The following is a 17,842-nucleotide window of genomic DNA, read 5'->3' on the forward strand; positions in this document are numbered from 1 at the left end:
AACCCACTTCCATATTCTGACACAAGTGTCATGAGTTTGTCGGAAGTGAGTACTTGAAATTTTAAAAGATATTCATTTCAATTTCTAACAGGTCTGGAAAGAGGACATCTTAGTTTCTTTTTCTTATGCTCTTATAAAATACTCTAGACAAACGTAGAATTGGGTAGAAAAGAACAATTGCTAGGTACTGATTTATTGATTTATTTAGTGATTTCCTTAAAGCACTGCCTGTACCACGTATTTGTCAAGCCTGGCTTCACTTGCAACCTGAAACAGAGTGACCTGGAAAAATAGCTGAATCTGTGGGTCTTGATTCTTTTGGGGGTCAAAAGACCCCTTCACAGGGGTTTCCTAACACCATCAGAAGGCACAGACATTTACCTTATGATTCGTAACATTAGCAAAATTACAGCTATGAAGTGTCAAGAAAAATAATTTTATGGTTGGGGTCACCAAGGCATGAGGAATCATATTAAAGGGTCGCAGCATTAGGAAGGTTGAGAACCACTGCATTAGAGATTCCTTCCCAGCCCACTTTGCCTGCTCTGCATCATCTATGATTGTGTAAAAGAGAAGAGAAGGAAGGTGTTTCTTTTTTCCCTCAGGTAAAGAAAATAGAAAGCAAAACCTCCCCCACACACACAAACACACACACACACACACACACAACTAAACAGGCCAGGTGGTGGCACACATCTTTAATCCCAGCATTTGGGAGGCAGAGGCAGGCGGATCTTTATGATTTCCAGGCCAGCCTGGTCTACAGAGTGAGTCCCAGGACAGCTAAGGCTGCACAGAGAAACCTTGTCTGGAAAAACCGAAGGACCAAAAAACAAAACAAAAAAACCACCCAAAAATAAAAATGAAAGAAAGAAAGCAAGGAAGAGAAAGAGAAAAAAGAAAGAAAAACACTCATCAAAACTTGATTTCCTGGGGCTGGAGAGATGGCTCAGAGGTTAAGAGCACTGACTGCTCTTCCAAAGGTCCTGGGTTCAATTCCCAACAACCACATGATGGTTCACAGCCATCTGTAATGAGACCTAATGCCCTCCTGATGTGCAGGTGTATATGCAGGCAGAGCACTATAAATAAATAAATCTACAGCCTGTTGCTTGCATGTTTGGCTCCTAACAGACACCGGGATCTCTAGGCCCTGAGTCAGTAGGCTGGTACATCTCCGCTGATAGCTTAACAGGATTTAGGAGACTCACCTCTGAGCACGTCCTTGGGGAGCTTTCCAGAGAGGCCGAACTAAGCCTGAATGTGTCTGGTATCATTGCTGGCCTTGGGTCCTAGACTGAACATCACAGGAGGATGCCACTGCACACCACATCCATCTCTCTGTCTCCCGCTGCCTCCTTGGACCAGTGTGACCAGCTGCCACTCCTTCTCCACAATGATAAACTCCACCCTCAAACCAGGAACCAAAGAAAATGCTTCCTTCCTTAAGTTGCTTTTGGCAGAAATCTTGTCACAGCGGCAAGACCAGTGACTCGCGCAGCAAGGCAGGAGATCGCCACTGATTCTCTGAGAGCTAGCAGAGACTCTTTTATTCCAAAGCTTTGGAAGGACTGCCAGGCACTCACTTCATTCACCCTTTGCATTCTTGGAGCTTGCAACATGATTTTGTTCCTTTTAATATGATACAGAGTGAATGACAACAGAGAAGATGGGAAGAGAAAAAAATGGGAGTTGGGGCATAATCAACGGTTAACACTTCCGTCACATTTATTGATATATATATATATTTTTTTTCCCCCCCCAGAGGAAAACAATAGTAAAGTGAGTGTTTACCAAAAAAAAAAAAAAAAAAGTTAACTTCTGCTTCTAGAAGCATCACTCTACAATTTTCACCCAAGGCAGCCAAACTCTTCCAACAGGAACATGTTGCCTGTGATCACAGATATTTTGTTTCCTTCCCCTTCCTCTTTTGCCTGTGTCTTGTCACAGCCCAAGCCATCCCCAGCTGGGATGGAGCCACGTTCCTAGTTGTCACCTGCAGTGTTAGTGACACAGCCTCCAGCTGAGATCTTGCTCTTCTAGATGATTCTGTTGCCTCTTACTCCAGTTCCTTTGGCAGCTGCACCTGTGGTTTAAGCATTTGAAGACAAAAAACATGAATCCTGGAAATATAAGAGCTGGAAAGCAAAAATCATAAAATTTACATGTCTTGGTGGATACAGAAGGCATTAGAAATGTTGACTGCGGAACTCTCCAAAATCAAGTGAGAGGCAAATGGACCAAAGCCACTATTATCAGGCATTTACCACTGCCATGGCTTGTTTGAGCATCCATGAGCTTGCTCAGAAACGGATCATAGAAACAAGAGAAGCTCAAAGCCTGGAACCAGCAGTTACTAGCTGCTCAGTGGGTGCTAAACATCACTTTCCTCAGCTGTAAAATGACATTAAGAGTTTCCTGTCCACAATGTAGAAGGTCAAGTTACATAATAGGAGTGAGTGACAAATGGGGATAGTTACTTTCCAAAATAATTATTTCAGCCGGGTGCTGTGGCACACGCCTGTAGTCCCAGCACTCAGGGAGGCAGAAACAGGCAGATCTCTGTGAGTTCAAGACCAGCCTGGTATACAATGTGAGTCCAGTACAGCCAAGGTGACGCAGAAAAACCCTGTCTTGAAAAAAACCAAAAAAAAAAAAAAAAAAAACCAAAACAATATGTGTGTGTGTATATACATATACATATGTGTATATATATGTTTCACTATGCCCTACATCAGCCTTAGCAAGGAGAAGGGCTCTGAGCAGACAGTGACTCCCCTGGGGTCACACAGCTAGAACTGCTGGAAAGATGGCCAGCTGTTAAAAACAACATTTATTTTCCTGTCCCATTGTTATCTGGGAGGCTAACTGCCTCCTTCCGCTAACCTAGGCCTAGTGCTGGAAGCTTCTAACCTCAGTACAATCTAATCTAGGCCTAGAGTGTTTTCAGCCTCTGAGACTTACTGCTTAATAAGCTCACCCTTATTTGTTCTTTCTGAGCTCTGGTCTGGTTGGTTCAACTCAGCTGTTCTGGCTCAAACTCTTCTCCTAGCTATTTATTTAATCTGGATTCTCTCAGCTTGGAATTGCTTTGCTTGGCCTCGAACTAACTCAGCAATCTGCTCTAATTTTAGAGCTTCTTCTCATTTTCTGGCCTGTGCTGTCTTCATCTGAGTTCTCTCTCTCTGCAACCCATCTCTCTATTACTGTCCTGGTAAAAACTGCCTCCTCTCTCCGAAAAATTGCCTCTCAAGTAGCTTCCCTTTCCTTACTCTTCTCATGAGAGTTAGGCATATCCTATTCTGTCAAATCTTCTCTGATTTATCACCTTTTCTGTCACTCAGACATCATTTTCAAGCATGGGTGTTTCCTTCTACAAACTAACTTTACATTTATTTGAGAGTAAAGGCATGCATCACCATACCTGGATCTAAGCTTTCCTTTGCCTGCTACTTGTTCTATTTCAGGCTGGCCTTGAACTCAGATCTGTTTGCCTCTGTCTCCTCTATTAAAGGCCTGTTTGTATTCCAGCTGGATCAGGCCTAGAAGATCTTTGCATGTGATCTCTTGCCAGAACAGCTGTGTTCTGAATTAACATTCTTCTACACACAGCTGTCTGTCACTTCAGCTGCAGAAGATCTGCAACCCTCTCTTGGCCCTTCCAGGCACCCACACTCATGTGCACATACCCACACACAAGTATCTACAAATAATTAAAAATTATGTATGTTCTAGGGGCTGAGGAGATAGCTTTGTTCTTAAAGAGCTTGTGTGGCAAATAAGTTCGAGTTCCACCAGCAGGTGATGGCACCACTTGTCTCAGCACTGAAAAGAAAGACAGGGTGACCTCAGGACTCAAGGCCAGCCACCCCTGCCTGCTTTTCAAACTTATCAGGCAAGTGAGAGGCCCTGTTTCATAAAACGAGGTGAATATCACCCAAGGAAGGATGCTTGAGGTCGACCTTTGACATGAAAATGTGCTCACACACACACACACACACACACACACACACACACACACACACACACACACACAAACACACGCGTCCTTGAAGCACATTTCTAAGATAATGTTCAATAAAGTTTAGGAAAAGAACATATTTCTAAAAAAAAACCAAACAAACAAACAAAAAAGTTTAAAAAAATTGTAGGCAAACTTCACAAGGACAAAGAACTACAAAAGATTCACATCAATACAACTCTAAAATCCACATTCAGCTTCTGTTGCCTAGCAACAGCTTAAAGTCTAGTCCACTCTAAAAGGGGTTTAAGTGGTGTTCTGTCCTAGGAGGTGACGCGTCCATCATGTGTGCATTATTCATAAGATGCTGACACTTGGAGACACTTGGAGTTTGTTAACAGCTGGGCATATTTTCCTCTTCCCTGCCCACGTGCACCTGTCACTGCGATGAGCCCTTGCGGATCTGCCGTGGCTCCTCTTGCAGTCAGTTCTTTGTCCACGTTCTCTGGAGAGGAATGTTTCACAGTGCCCTGCCTTCCAGAAGAGACATTTGATATCCCCTTCAGGGCAAGGAAAATGCCCATGTGCCTCTGACCCTCTCCACCTCTGGTGTCAGACTTGAAGAGGAAGGAGGTGGCTGTGCCTGGGTAGACTTTACCCAGGAAAACACCAATAATTAGGAGCAATGGGCAAAACAAAATAAAACAAAACAAAAACAAAAACAAAAAAACACAGAATGGTTTACATAACATGTGAAGCTGCAATAAACAGCTAAAACAGTGTGATCTTCGTATATGTTTATACACACATGTGGAGGTTCTAAAACAGTATTTAAAAAAGCAAAATGTGGATCAGCAGTTAAGAGCACCTGTTGCCTGAGCAGAGGACCCAGGTTCAGTTCCCAGCACCCACTTGGTAGCTCACAGCCACCAGTCACTTCAGTTCCAGAGAATCCCATGCCCCCCTCCTATGACCTCTGCAGGCAGTACACAGTGCACACACAAACATGTAGGCAAAACATGTACAAACACATAAAATAAAAAATAAATCAATCTTTAAAAAACCATTTTAAATCAGAATGTAAGCACTGGCTCACCATAAGGACCAGACACATAATATCACGGTGCAAATAGAACCAAGCTGATAGCTCAAAGCACGGGACAAAGGGCTGAATCACTGAATAATTGTTAACTGCTTGGGAAAGAATAATAGAGCAGAAATCTTACATCATGCTTATTTTCTAAAAGTTAACCCTTTAATTCATCCATAGCAGCAAACATTTTGAGAAAACTGGGCCTATTGAAGTTGAAAACAAAAAGATGTATTAAGTAGTCATTAGCGACTACATTTCTCAGCAGAGTAAGCAGAAACCAAAAGAAAGACGGCTAGATATGATATTGTAGAAGCACACATCTACACTCTCAGGACTTCAGAAATGGAGGGAGGAGGAATAGGAGTTCAAGACCACCCTCGGCTATGTACCAACAACAGCAACAAGTTTTAATTAAAGGCTAAAATATCAAAATCATGGCAGAGGCAGGCAGATCTTTGTGAATTTGAGGCCAGCCTGGTCTACAGGATGAGCTCCAGGATAGTCAAGGATACACAGAGAAACCCTGTCTTGAAAAACAAAAAGAAAGAAAACAAATATCAAAATCAATTCCTGTTATATACATAGACACACACACACACACACACACACACACACACACACACACACACACCACTTGTGCCATGCACATGCAAGCTTTGCATGGCTAGGTATAATATTTCAGTGGTGCTAAATATTTGAATGGTTTTTTTTTTTTTTGTGGCATTTAGAACTTACAAAATAATGCCTTGCCCTATGTCTGGCTTATAGCTATCAGTTTTCAACATGTGACCCAGAGAGGATATTTCTCTCAGACTGAATTGAATTGGCTGTTTCATGTGGTCTGTGGCATTTGAGTGAAGTGCATATGTTTTCCTTTATTCTTTGTTGTTGACTCCCATTCAGGAGCCAGGCCAGGAGCATTGGTACTGGGAGAATAAGCATTAAATAAAAAATACCTGTCAAATGGTATATACTCACTTATACCTGCACACTAGCCCAAGGGGCATGTCCCATGAAAGTCTTCACTTACCAGGAAACTGGGACAGAGGGGAGGACATCCTATTGGGACTCTAGGTGAGAAAAGCATCAGAGAATGGCAAAATAGAAGGATCCAGAGGGTCCTAGAAACCTACAAGTAGAACATTATGATGGGCAGATCTGGGCCCAGGGGTCCTGCTCAAATTATGGCACCAGCCAAGGACAATATGTGTAGTAAACTTCAAACCCCTATCCAGATCTAGCCAATGGTCAGAACATTCTCCACAATTGAGTGGAGAGTGGGGTATGACTTTCACACAAACTCTGGTGCCCCATATTTGACCAAGTCCCCTGGATGGGGAGACCTGGTGGCACTCAGAGGAAGGATAGCAGGCTACCAAGAAGAGACTTGATACCCTATGAGCATATACAGGGGGAGGAAATCCCCCTCAGTCACAGTCATAGGGGAGGGGAGTAAGGGGGAAATAGGAGGGAGAGAGGAATGGGAGGATACAAGGGATGGGATAACCATTGAAATGTAATATGAATAAATTAATAAAATATTAAAAATAAGTAAATAATACAGATACAGACTGATTACTGGGATATGCTCAATTAAACACAAAAATAATATTTTTATGTCTGAGGTAGAAATAAGTGTTTTAAAATTTTCCAAGAACAAATGATTGACAGCTATGTTTTGAGCAGTTGATATTCTGATTTTAGGAGTTCTCTTTGTTAAGTTTGTATTGTTGTGATAAATATCATGATGGAAAGTGACTGCATCACTGAGAGAAGTCAGGACAGGAAGTGGGGCAGAAGCCACGGAGGAATGCTGCTTACTGGCTTGCTCTCCACAGCTTGTTCAGTCTGCTTTTTTTATACAACCCAGGACCACCTGCTCAGTGGTGACACCATCCACAGTGGATTCAGACTCCCACATCAATCTAATCATTAATCAAGAAAATGACCAGCAGGCCAATCTGGTAGGGACATTTCTCAGTTGACGTTCCCTCTTCTCTTCTCTTCTCTTTTCTTTCTTTCTTTCTTTTTCCTGTGGTTTCTCAAGGCAGGGTTTCTCTGTGTAGCCTTGGCTGTCCTGGACTTGCTTTGTAGATCAGGCTGGCCTTGAATTCACAGAGACCTGTCTGCTTCTGCCTCCCTGAGTGCTGGGATTAAAGGTGTGTGCCACCACACCTGGCCTGAGGTTCCCTCTTTTCAAATGACTCCAGCTTGTGTCAAGTTGACAAAACCCAACCAAGACAGGAATTTAAAATAAAAAACCCCACCAGGTATTAAAATTGTGCATTAATTTCTACCTTGTTGTTTCACCGTGCTCCAAATCCACAATTCCCTTCATTTCTCCTCTATAAAATGAACCTTGTTAGGTCTCATTTGACAGACCAAAGATAGTTTTTTGTGCCGGCGGTCATGCCATTGCTGCTGCTAGTATTTATGGCATTGCGCTGAGTCTCAGATGTAGCTTTGTGATGTTTCAGTTCCTCTGGTATGAGGAAGGACCTTGCAGCTGACAGTGTTTACGAAAGCTGGCCACGGATAGGGCAAGCACATACTATCTTCACCTCCAATGAGCCGTGTGCCTTGGGCTCGCTCACGTGCAGCTCTATTGCAATTTAAATAATGGCAGCAAATGGAGAGAAGGTAATGGGCAGAAGGAAGACATCTTTGTTCTGGTCTTGACTATCAACCTAATATTATTTCAAAAGACAGTCTAAAAAGTGAAACACTTTGAAAAGAGGGCTTTATAGTCTGGCTTTAAAATAGACGTTTATCCTGTGGGAAGAAGACATGGAACAGAACAGTGGGAGGGAACTGGGCATTAGTGAGGGATACCCAACAGTTGAGTGAAATGTCTTCACATTATCCTCCCAGAGCACTTTATAGGACTAAATAGACAAAGTCATGGGGAATAGCTGAGATACATGCAAAAAGATAGCCACTGTTGCCAGGCAACTGGAGGCAAGGGGGGCTGTCGAGGTGCAAAGCCATTTCAAAGCAGAGGTCAATAAGCATGGCTACTGTTCTAAAAAGATGTTCCTTCTTATCCTTTTTTATTTAAGGCATGGCACTAGGGGCTGGCTCAGAGAGTAAAGTACTGTGTGCAAGTATGAGGACCTGAGCTCAGATTCCCAGGACCCACATGAAATGCCGGGTATGGTGGTGCATTGCCTGTAGCCTCCAGTGCTGGGGGCAGGACATAAATAGGCAGATCCTGGGGGGGCGGGCAGGGTTCATTGGCCAGATAGTCTAGCCAAAATATCAAGCTCCACATTCAGTGAGATGGATCTCAAAAAATAAGACTGGGAGGTGGGAGAGGTGATTAAGAACACTGGCTGCTCTTTCAGAGGACCCTGGTTCGATTCCCCGCACCCACATCAGGTGGGTCACAACTGTCTAGAACTCCAGTTCTAGGGGATCAGGAGCTCTTTTCTGTCCTCTAAGGGCATCAGGCTTTGTGTGGTACACAGATACACATACAGGCAAAACACTTATCCATTTAAGACAAAAACAAAAACAAAAACAAAAACAAAAACAAAAAACAAAAAACAAAAAAACCAGTAAGGTGGAGAACAGTAGAGAAAGAACCTGATGTTAGTGTCTGGCCTCTGCATGGGCACGCATAGGCAAGATTACCTGCTGGTGTACACACGCGAACACACACACACACACACACACACACACACACACACACACACACACACCAAGCTTATTTCGAATGGCTAGCGTTATAGAACCGATTTCACAGGGTTTTTACTCTTACAGTTATCAGCAGGGGTTTATTTCCCTGGTTTTTGCTCTAGGAGTTAAAGCTAAAGCTGGCACATGCATAGTTACATAAAACACAAAGAACCTTGGCCCTGAAAAGCTACTTTGTAAGTTCCACGAGGCTGAGCTTTTACCCAATTTAGTACCCAGCTGGGATCCGCTGTCCTCTCCTACACAGCTGATAGGAGCAGTTCCTGCGGTACAGAGTTTGTGAAGGGGTGAAATGCGATCATCTCAATGGAGGTCACTCCTTCCAGAGTCTAGCGGGAGGTTTGCTCGGATGCTCACTTGAGCTTCCCTCCCTTTAACATGGATTTTCAAAACCCTTGCTCTTTTTGGTATATTACTTTCTGACTGTATTGCACCAAGACGGCTCTACTATTGTCCACATGTGACTTCACAGTGACAGCAAAGGACTGGCTGCACAAGGCAGAGCAGGTGCAGACAGGCTTGTGTCCTGCCCAAAGGCAGGCAGAGGACCTCTGCCTGACCTCATACGACCTTCTAGCAGTCTCCCCTGTCACCTGTCCTAGGACCAATCCAGCTTGATTCAAATCACAGATAAAAAACATCTTGGACACAGAAAAACAGAACAATGACAATACATTTCTAGAAAATGGGAATTCAAGACACATAGGTGAATAATAGCAGTTCCCCCAAGATTAAAAAGCTCTGTATAGCTGAAAACAAAGCAAAACAAAACACAGACTCGCATGCGTATTTGTTTTCCATAGCCTGAAAAAAAATGGGAATCTCTACCATAAAATAAATTGACCATGTTGTCAACACAATATCTTAACTTAATTATAGCATATATTTAATATTTATGACATATATGTCACATATTATACATATGACACATATATATATAATAAATATATACATATATATTTGTTTGTTTGTTTTTGAGACAAGGTTTCTCTGTGTACCCTTGGCTGTCCTGGACTAACTTTGTAGACCAGGCTGGCCTCGAACTCACAGCGCTCCACCTGCCTCTGCCTCCCAAGTGCTGGGATTAAAGTCATGTGCCACCACCACCTGGCTACATATATATTTTAATAACAGTCGACCACCAATCATTATGGTCTGCGGACATCAATTCTTCAACCTGTATGACTATCACTGTAATAATGACCAAAAAATCTTTCATTTCTATAACCTAAGCTCAGGGAATAAAGCCAGCTCCCTAGTCAGCTTTAGCATAGACTTTTATAGAGACTCCATGAATATTAAAACTAAGATAATAGAGAGATTTTTTTTGTTGTTGTTGTTTTTTGAGACAGGGTCTTTCTGTGTAGTCTCGGCTGTCCTGAAATCTGTTTGTAGACCAGGGTGGCCTTGAACTCACAGCTGGGCTTAAAAGCATGTGCCACCAGGCCCAGCTCAATAGAGATATTTTAAAGTCCATTGGCTCATGAAGATGGTAAACTGAGGTTTGTTATTTGTCTGTCTGTCAATAAAGCAAACAGAAATGTATTTGCAGGTAATCTACCTTCCTCTGCTCATAAAGTCCCCAGAGCTTCATTGGTTTTTTAGGTTTTTGTTTTCCTCATTTGATCCTTCAAGGAGGTTCCTAGGGTGTCTGATTCTCAGCTCTATGTGCCACGAATGGTCTGGTGTTACATACGCACATCAGGGATTCAAAATAGCGTGCTGAATAAAAATCTGACACCTCAAAACTCAGTTTTAATATCAGTGCCACCACGTGCGAGTGGCATCTGCTAGACATGCTATTAACTTCCCAAGCACCAGGCTCTCCTTCACAAAATGGGGAGAACAATTGTGCCAACCTTCTAGTATTCCGATGATCGTGTGAGTCAGTTAGCTTATCCAAGCACTCAATAGAACGGAGGTAGCTGCAAGTATTATTGTCATAGGGCATATGCCTGTCCGTAAAGGTAACTAGTAATGTAATTCTATTGGTGTTGCTTCTCTGATTATCAACATTCAAGATCCCCACTGTGTCAAACTAAGGCACGATGGGGTAACACCACTCTCAGCTAACTAGCAGGCTCGAGGTCAGCCTGAAATACACGAAAGCCTGCCTCAAAAATAAAATATAAACAAGGGGGGGCGGGACGAAAACTGGAAAATGTTTGTTATTTCTCCCTCTTGTTACTTACGGGTTTTAGGTAGGCAACGTTGCTGTGTCGGATGTCATTCAAGAGCTGGTCTCTAGGTGTGATTTCCACCAGCGGGGGTGGCCTATTTCTCGGCACTGGCTTGAGGGTTTTGATTACATCTTTGAGGTTGGTTTTCTCCGGTGCCTCTCTGGCTTCCGGCATTCGAGACTTGCGCTGAATTCTCTTGAGCTTCACCACCCTGAATGAGTCAGGCTCTGTCTTGCACTGTGGAGGTTGCGGTGGCGGGTGTTTGATTGTTTCCTTTCTTCCACCGAAGGGGACTTCCTGAGCAGGCAGGGGCCGCCCAGGTGAAGGCTGGAAGAACTCTCGCATCCTGGGATCAGGCATAGGTCCTCCCAGCCTCTCCCACATCCCAGGGGGCAGCCCCAACCCATTCTCCAGCATAGCTATCAGCTTTCTCTGCTCTTTAAGTTGCTGCTGCTGCTGTTCCTCTTGTCTTTTCTGCCTCCGTTTATCCTGGTTCCTGGTAAGCAGGTTAGTAACCACCATTCTGGGACCCGGAAGCTCGAAATGGTAGCCCATCTTCAACAGAGTGTGGTTGGCCTTCAGAAGCCTTGATATTTCCATTTCGGCGTGGTGGCCCAGCATATGCCTCTGGTTGTGAAACCTAAGTTCGGTTAGCGTCTCATTGAACTGGAGGCACCTCATGATGGCCACGATGCCCTTCCCTGTGATGAAGTTGGACTCGATATTGAGTGTGGTGATGCTCCTGTTCTCGCGCAACATATTGGCCAAGGCAAACGCTACACTCTCGTCTGCGCCGACGTTGGCTAAACTGAAGCTCTTGATGTGTTTGTTTTTCCTCATTGCGTTGACGAAGTCCAGTAACATTTCTTTAGGGATATTTTCAATGTTGTTCAGGTTGAGTTCCTTCACGTCAGGGTCGTTCTGTCTCACTCGTCTCAGGCTTCCATCTAGGTCTGTCTGGTTCCCCGAAGGCCTTGCACTGACCTTCAGAAAACTGGTATCTAGAGCTAATTTCTTAGGGTCTAATTTAGCTATTTTCTTCTCACTTTTTTCTTTGGTTTCCGGTGCATCTTTTTGTTCTTCCAGCGCTTTAGTAGTCGGCTGCTGCCAGGTGCCTGTACTGTTGTGGATTTGTTCCTCTGCTTCGTTTTTTTCTCTTTTGGCTTCTTCGTCTTCTTCATCCTCATTATCTTCATCCTCATCCTCCTCATCCTCATCCTCTTCATCCTCATCCTCTTCGTCTTCTTCTGCTTCTAGTACATTGTTGCTCCCATTTGATTCTCTTTTATTTGCAACTATTTCACTATTGAGCTTTTCTTTTAAAAACTGGGGCATGTTTTTAATGCCTTTGTCTCTTGCTTCATGCTGGTTTTGAGTGTTTTCCTAAAAGATAGGTTTACAACAGTTAGAATACATAACAGCAAAGAAATACAGAGTACAGCAGTTTCTACTGGAGTTAAAAAATATTTTAGGGGCTGGAGGGATGGCTCCAGTTAAGAGTGTTTGCTGCTCTTCCAGAGGACTTGAGTTTGTTTCACTGCACCCATGTCTGGCTGCTTACAGTTGCTTGTAACTCCAGCTCTGACGGCTTCTCCTAGCCTCCTCAGGCACTGTAGTCAAATACACTAACGAGAACCTCATGCATACAGATACAAGTGTGTGCACAGGCACATACACATTAAAAATAAAAACAAGCCAGCTGTGGTGGCACACGCCTTTAATCCCAGCTCTCGGGAGGCAGAGGCAGGCGGAGGGTTGTGAGTTCGAGGCCAGCCTGGTCTACAATGTGAGTCTAGGTCAGCCAAGGCTACACAGAAAAACTCTGTCTCAAAAACAAACAAACAAATAAATTAACTATTTAAAATAAAGACAAGTCTTTAAAAAACATTTTTAGGAGCTGGAGAGATGGCTCAGAGGTTAAGAGCACTGGCTGCTTTTCCAAAGGTCCTGAGTTCAATTCCCAGCAACCATCTATAATGAGATCTGGTACCCTCTTCTGGCATGTAAGTACACATGCAGGCAAAACACTGTATACATAATAAAGAAAAATATCTTTTAAAATATTTTTTTTAGGGCTGGGGAAATGGTTCAGTGGGTAAAGTACTTGCTGAAGAAGCATAAGTATCTGAGGACCTGAGTTCAAATCTCCAGCACCCCCATAAAGTAAGATGAAAGATGAGAGGTGGAGACAGCGTCTCTGAAGGCTCCTGGGCCAGCTAGCCTAGCATATACAGTGATGAGTAAGAGACCCTGCCTCAAACAAGGTGAATACTGAGGACTGACAGCTGAGGTTGTCCTCTTCCCCACCCCCTCTTACACACACACACACACACACACACACACACTCATACACACATACATAAAACACATACACAAAACACATTCACACATATATACATAAAATATTTTGAAAAAACTTAAATGAAGCCAGGCACGGTAGCACCCACCTTTAACTTCGTCGCTCTAGAAGCAGAGGCAGGCAGAGCTCTGGGACCTGGGCAAGCATGCTCTAAATAATGAGTCCCTGACCAGCCAGGTCTACATAAAGAGACCCTGGCTCAAAAACAAAACAAAACAAAACATTTTAAGTGAAAACACTCAAGCTAATAAACCATAAGTATAATATTATTCTATGTATGTATATGTATCCCTACCAATGTATATATGTATAAGAAAAAAACACTTCTGGAATTATTACCAAATTCCCCTTTTGTTTTTCTGAGTCAAGAAGGTAACCCTGGGACAACTGAAGGAGGGTCTGCTGGATGCTTGGTGCCTGCACTGTGTGGCTTTGGGTTTTAAGTTTGCCTTGTCTTCAGATACAGAAGACCCTGTGATGGGCAAATACAAGCGAATGAGGATGGACTTTTGTAGACACACACGTTGGGTTGTGTTTATCTCCTCCAGACACACTTATCTCTTGGGTTCTTTGGGAACTGGTTCCTAGAATACCAAAACTCAATTCATGATCCTTAAATATATATATATGTATATATATATGAATTCATATATATATGAATACACACATAAATATATATCCTACACACCCATCTCCCGACACAAGAGGAATTTTACATCATCTTTAGAACATCTAATATTTGCTACAAGTAATGTAAACATGAATACTGTTTTGTTTTTTAAAAATGAAAAGAAAAAAATCTGCATATGTTCAGTCCACATGGCCAAAAAATATATATATATATATATATTTTTTTAGTGTTTTCAGTTCGCAGTTGGTTGAATTCAAAGATGTAGTCCCTGAGGATACACAAGGCCGAAGGCATTAAAATAAAACCTAGTTAATTTTGTTTTTGGCTTCTGTATTTTTAAAAAAGTGTTGAAACATATTTGAAAACTTTAAACAGATTTTTAAATTTTTGTATCAAAATCTTTGTTTCATGTTTAGTTGAACAGGAGTATTTCTACATGACAGAGTGGTGGTAGAAAATAGCTTCCTGGGCTGGAGAGATGGCTCAGAGGTTAAGAGCACTACCTGCTCTTCCAGAGTTCCTGAATTCAACTCCCAGCAACCACATGGTGGCTCACAACCATCTATAATGTGATCCAAAGCCCTCTTCTGGAGTGCAGGTGTACATGCAAGCAGAGTGCTCATATACATTAAATAAATAAATATTTTAAATAAGAAAGAAAGAAAATAGCTTTCTGATGGGCCGTGGTGGCACCTGCCTTTGATTTCAACACTTGGGAGGCAGAGGCAGATGGATCTCTGTGAGTTCGAGGCTAGCCTGGTCTTCAGAGTGAGTTCTAGCACAGCCAGGGCTACAGAGAGAAATGCTATCTCAAAAAAAAAAAAAAAAAAAAAAAAAAAAAAAAAAAAAAAAAAAGCCAAAAATAAAAGAAGGAAGGAAAGAAGGAAGGAAGGGCTGGAGAAATGGCTCAGTGGTTAAGGGCACTGGCTGCTCTTCCAGAGGATCCAGGTTCAATTTCCAGCATCCACATGGGCAGCTCACAAGTGTCTGTAACTCCATCCAGTTCCAGGGGATCCAACTCCCTCACACAGACATACATACAGACAAAATACCAATGCACATTTAATAAGAATAAGTCATTTATAAGATTTTATTTATTTGTTTTTTTGTATGGGTGCTCTATCTGCATGTGCATCTGCATGCCAGAAGTGAGCATCAGATTCAAGTATAGATAGATGGTTGTGAGCCACCATCTGGGTTACTGGGAATTGAACTCAGGACCTCTGGAAGAACAGACAATGCTCCTATCTACTGAGCCATCTCTCCAGCCTCAAGAATAAGTCATTTTAAAGAGAAGAAAGAAGGAAGAAGGAAGAAAAAGAAGAAGGAGGAGGAAGAGGAAGAGGAAGAGGAGGAAGAGGAGACGGAGGAGGAGGAGGAGAAGAAGAAGTCTTTTTATACCCTATAGGTAACTACCCTTCCTAAAGTAAGTACTGCTCTCATAGACGTGCCCATTACATTTCTTGAGAATATGATGGTGGATGGAAATGAGAGTAATCTGATAATCCGAAGGGTTTATCCAAATCCTTGGTTTTGGTTCCTGGCTCTGAGAAAACCCCCATCATTGCTTACTAGTGTCTGAAGCAAAGTGCCTTGAAGGAAGAGCCAACCTTAAAATGGAACTGGATTAGAGTGAGATTTACAACTCTTTGCTGTGTCTGGGACATGAGCAGGCAGTCTTTCAAATCAGTGTTTATTAGTGTTTACTAGGCATTGATAACTACACTTTCTGTACATCTGTCTATCTTGCAGGTGGAATTCTGAAAGCTAGCGAGGAAGTCTGGCACGCAGCATTCTGAACAAGAGCTTAATGCTGCTGATACATTGCAGGCTGGATGGAACGGTTGACAATCCTTTACTACCCCCTAAAGCCTGCACCATCATATTCCTCATCTGTCCCAGCAGGGGGAGCCAATCATCAAGCTGTTTAATGTACACCAGGGGAAAACATAAAAACACTGGTTCTGTACTCCTCCTAAAGTTGATGTTCATGTGGAATTGTCTTTGAACCCACTGACCTGCAATTGTAAGGGGTCTGCAAATGACACGGTAAGCTCTAGCCTGACCAATCTGGAGATTTATTGCCTGGGACTCAATTCCTTTTTGATGTTCACCATTTCTTTCATCACACCGGGGTGACAGCCATGAGATGAGATTCACCTGTATCTAGCAGGTAGGCCCAAAGAAACCTTACTTGGGAACTCTGTCTTTTTTTCCCCTAAGTTATTTTTAAGTGCAACATTAAAATTTGTGCTTTAGGGTCATCAAGATGGTAAAGGTAGGTCATCAGCAGGTAAAGGCACCTGCCCCCAAGCCTGACCTACACACACACACACACACACACACACACACACACACACACACACACACACCTAATAATAAATTGTAATCTTTAATTGTTTTTTGTACATAGTGGGTTTGTCAAGCTCATGCCAGCTCTAGTTTTTAGATTAAAACGTGTCAAGAAAGGACTACCTTAAAGGCAGCTTCTTAACCATCAATTTCCAGATGTCGTCACCGATGCCATTTGTACAGTGGGCCCACATTTTCAGTCTTGGGTTTGGTTTAGTGTATATGGCTAGATTTCCCCAGCACTGGGGGATCTTTGACATATGTAAAATATTGAATACATATAAATAGGCTGGAGGAAGGGGGCGGGGTGTAGAGTTTTGAAGAGCTTCTCAAAAACAGAAGCAAAATAAATAAATAAATAAAGTCAGAACAGCTGCTTCTGGGTTATGAGTTAAATCATTAAGTATCATGGCTACAAGCCACAGAGACCTGGTGGAAGCGTTGAGGGAGAGACACTGACAAGGAGTGTCTTTCTCCTTTGCAACTATACCATTCTTCAGAACATTACAAAGTTACAGTCAGGGATAGAGGACTTAATATTTACGATTTAATTTAGATGTGGCAAAATCCAGAAACAGAACCCCACACTGTAGTCTTGAGAAATGACAGTGGCAAAACAGACCCTGGCAGCCCAGTCCCGGAGCTGTTTGTGTCCCACACAGATCCCTGGTTACCTCAGACTGCACAAAACTGACAGGAACTCGTTCGTCTTCCAGCATGCGTCTGGACGCCTTCTGTAAATACATGTAATCGACAAGAGATTTATGGTCAAAGTTTCCTGTGGGCGCCTTGTCGGTTTGATCTTTTTGGATCATCCCCACAGGAAGGTGGGGGTCAGGGGCCATGACTTCCATCTCGGACTGTAGTTCCTTCAGCTCTTCAGGGGACAAGTTGGCCAGGATTTCGTCTTCATTGAGCTCTTCGCTGAGCGTGTCTTCTTGATCTGAGTTTCTGCTGTTCTCCGACATTGTTTACTCTGTCTGTTTCTAGATTGCCAAGATGATAAGAAAAGAAAAAGAAAAAAGAATCAGTATGCAAACACCTCAATGTCTTCCAGTTAACTAATATCCCAGGTCAAGCCACCCTTGAGAGATTTCCTCTCTCAATGGTGCTTGCCGGGCAGCTGGAGTGACTACGGCTCAGCTCGCGTGGGATCTATATTAAGCAAGGTTTTCTGGGCAAGTTGTGGAACTACTACACGACTCCCTTTTCGGCAACTTGAGTCAGCTGTACAAATCCATCTGACATTTCAGTACAGCTGCTGTGTCGGACAGCGAGTAGCCCGGTCTACAGAATCTCTGCCGGAATAAAATGCATTCTTTCCTAATGCCCCCCGTGGCTGTGTCCAACTCCAGGCAGCCCAAGCCCCACATGGTCTGGATCTCCAGCTGGAGCCTGCTGCTTCTTAGGTAAACAACTCACAAAACATCCGAATGAAAATACAGCCAGCAAATGCAGTTTCTCCTGGAATTTAAAAAAAAAAAGAAAAGAAAAAAAGAAAGTCCCTTGAGGGTGGAAGGTGAGTTCCTGGCCTTCGCCTCTTCTCTCCAGCAGGCTCTGGAAGCCGTAC

General features: G+C 43.0%; 1 protein-coding gene across 2 annotated transcripts; it reads right to left on the minus strand.

Moving 5' to 3' along the window:
• Positions 1-1,765: 1,765 nt before the first annotated feature.
• Lmod3 (leiomodin 3) lies at positions 1,766-17,580 on the minus strand. 2 transcript variants are annotated; one of them, XM_051154961.1, is made up of 4 exons: positions 17,468-17,580; positions 16,947-17,258; positions 10,943-12,313; positions 1,766-2,086 (listed from the first exon to the last, which is right to left on the minus strand). In XM_051154961.1, the coding sequence occupies exons 2-4, from the start codon at positions 17,238-17,240 to the stop codon at positions 2,060-2,062; spliced, it is 1,692 nt and encodes a 563-aa protein (XP_051010918.1). In that variant the 5' UTR covers positions 17,241-17,258; positions 17,468-17,580; the 3' UTR covers positions 1,766-2,059. The 2 variants fall into 2 exon arrangements, with proteins under 2 accessions (XP_051010918.1, XP_051010917.1); XM_051154960.1 differs by lacking the exon at positions 17,468-17,580 and having other exon boundaries at positions 16,947-17,430.
• Between the last annotated feature and the right edge of the window lie 262 nt (positions 17,581-17,842).

The sequence above is a fragment of the Acomys russatus genome, chromosome 13 (assembly GCF_903995435.1).
Source record: "Acomys russatus chromosome 13, mAcoRus1.1, whole genome shotgun sequence".
NCBI lineage: Eukaryota > Metazoa > Chordata > Mammalia > Rodentia > Muridae > Acomys > Acomys russatus.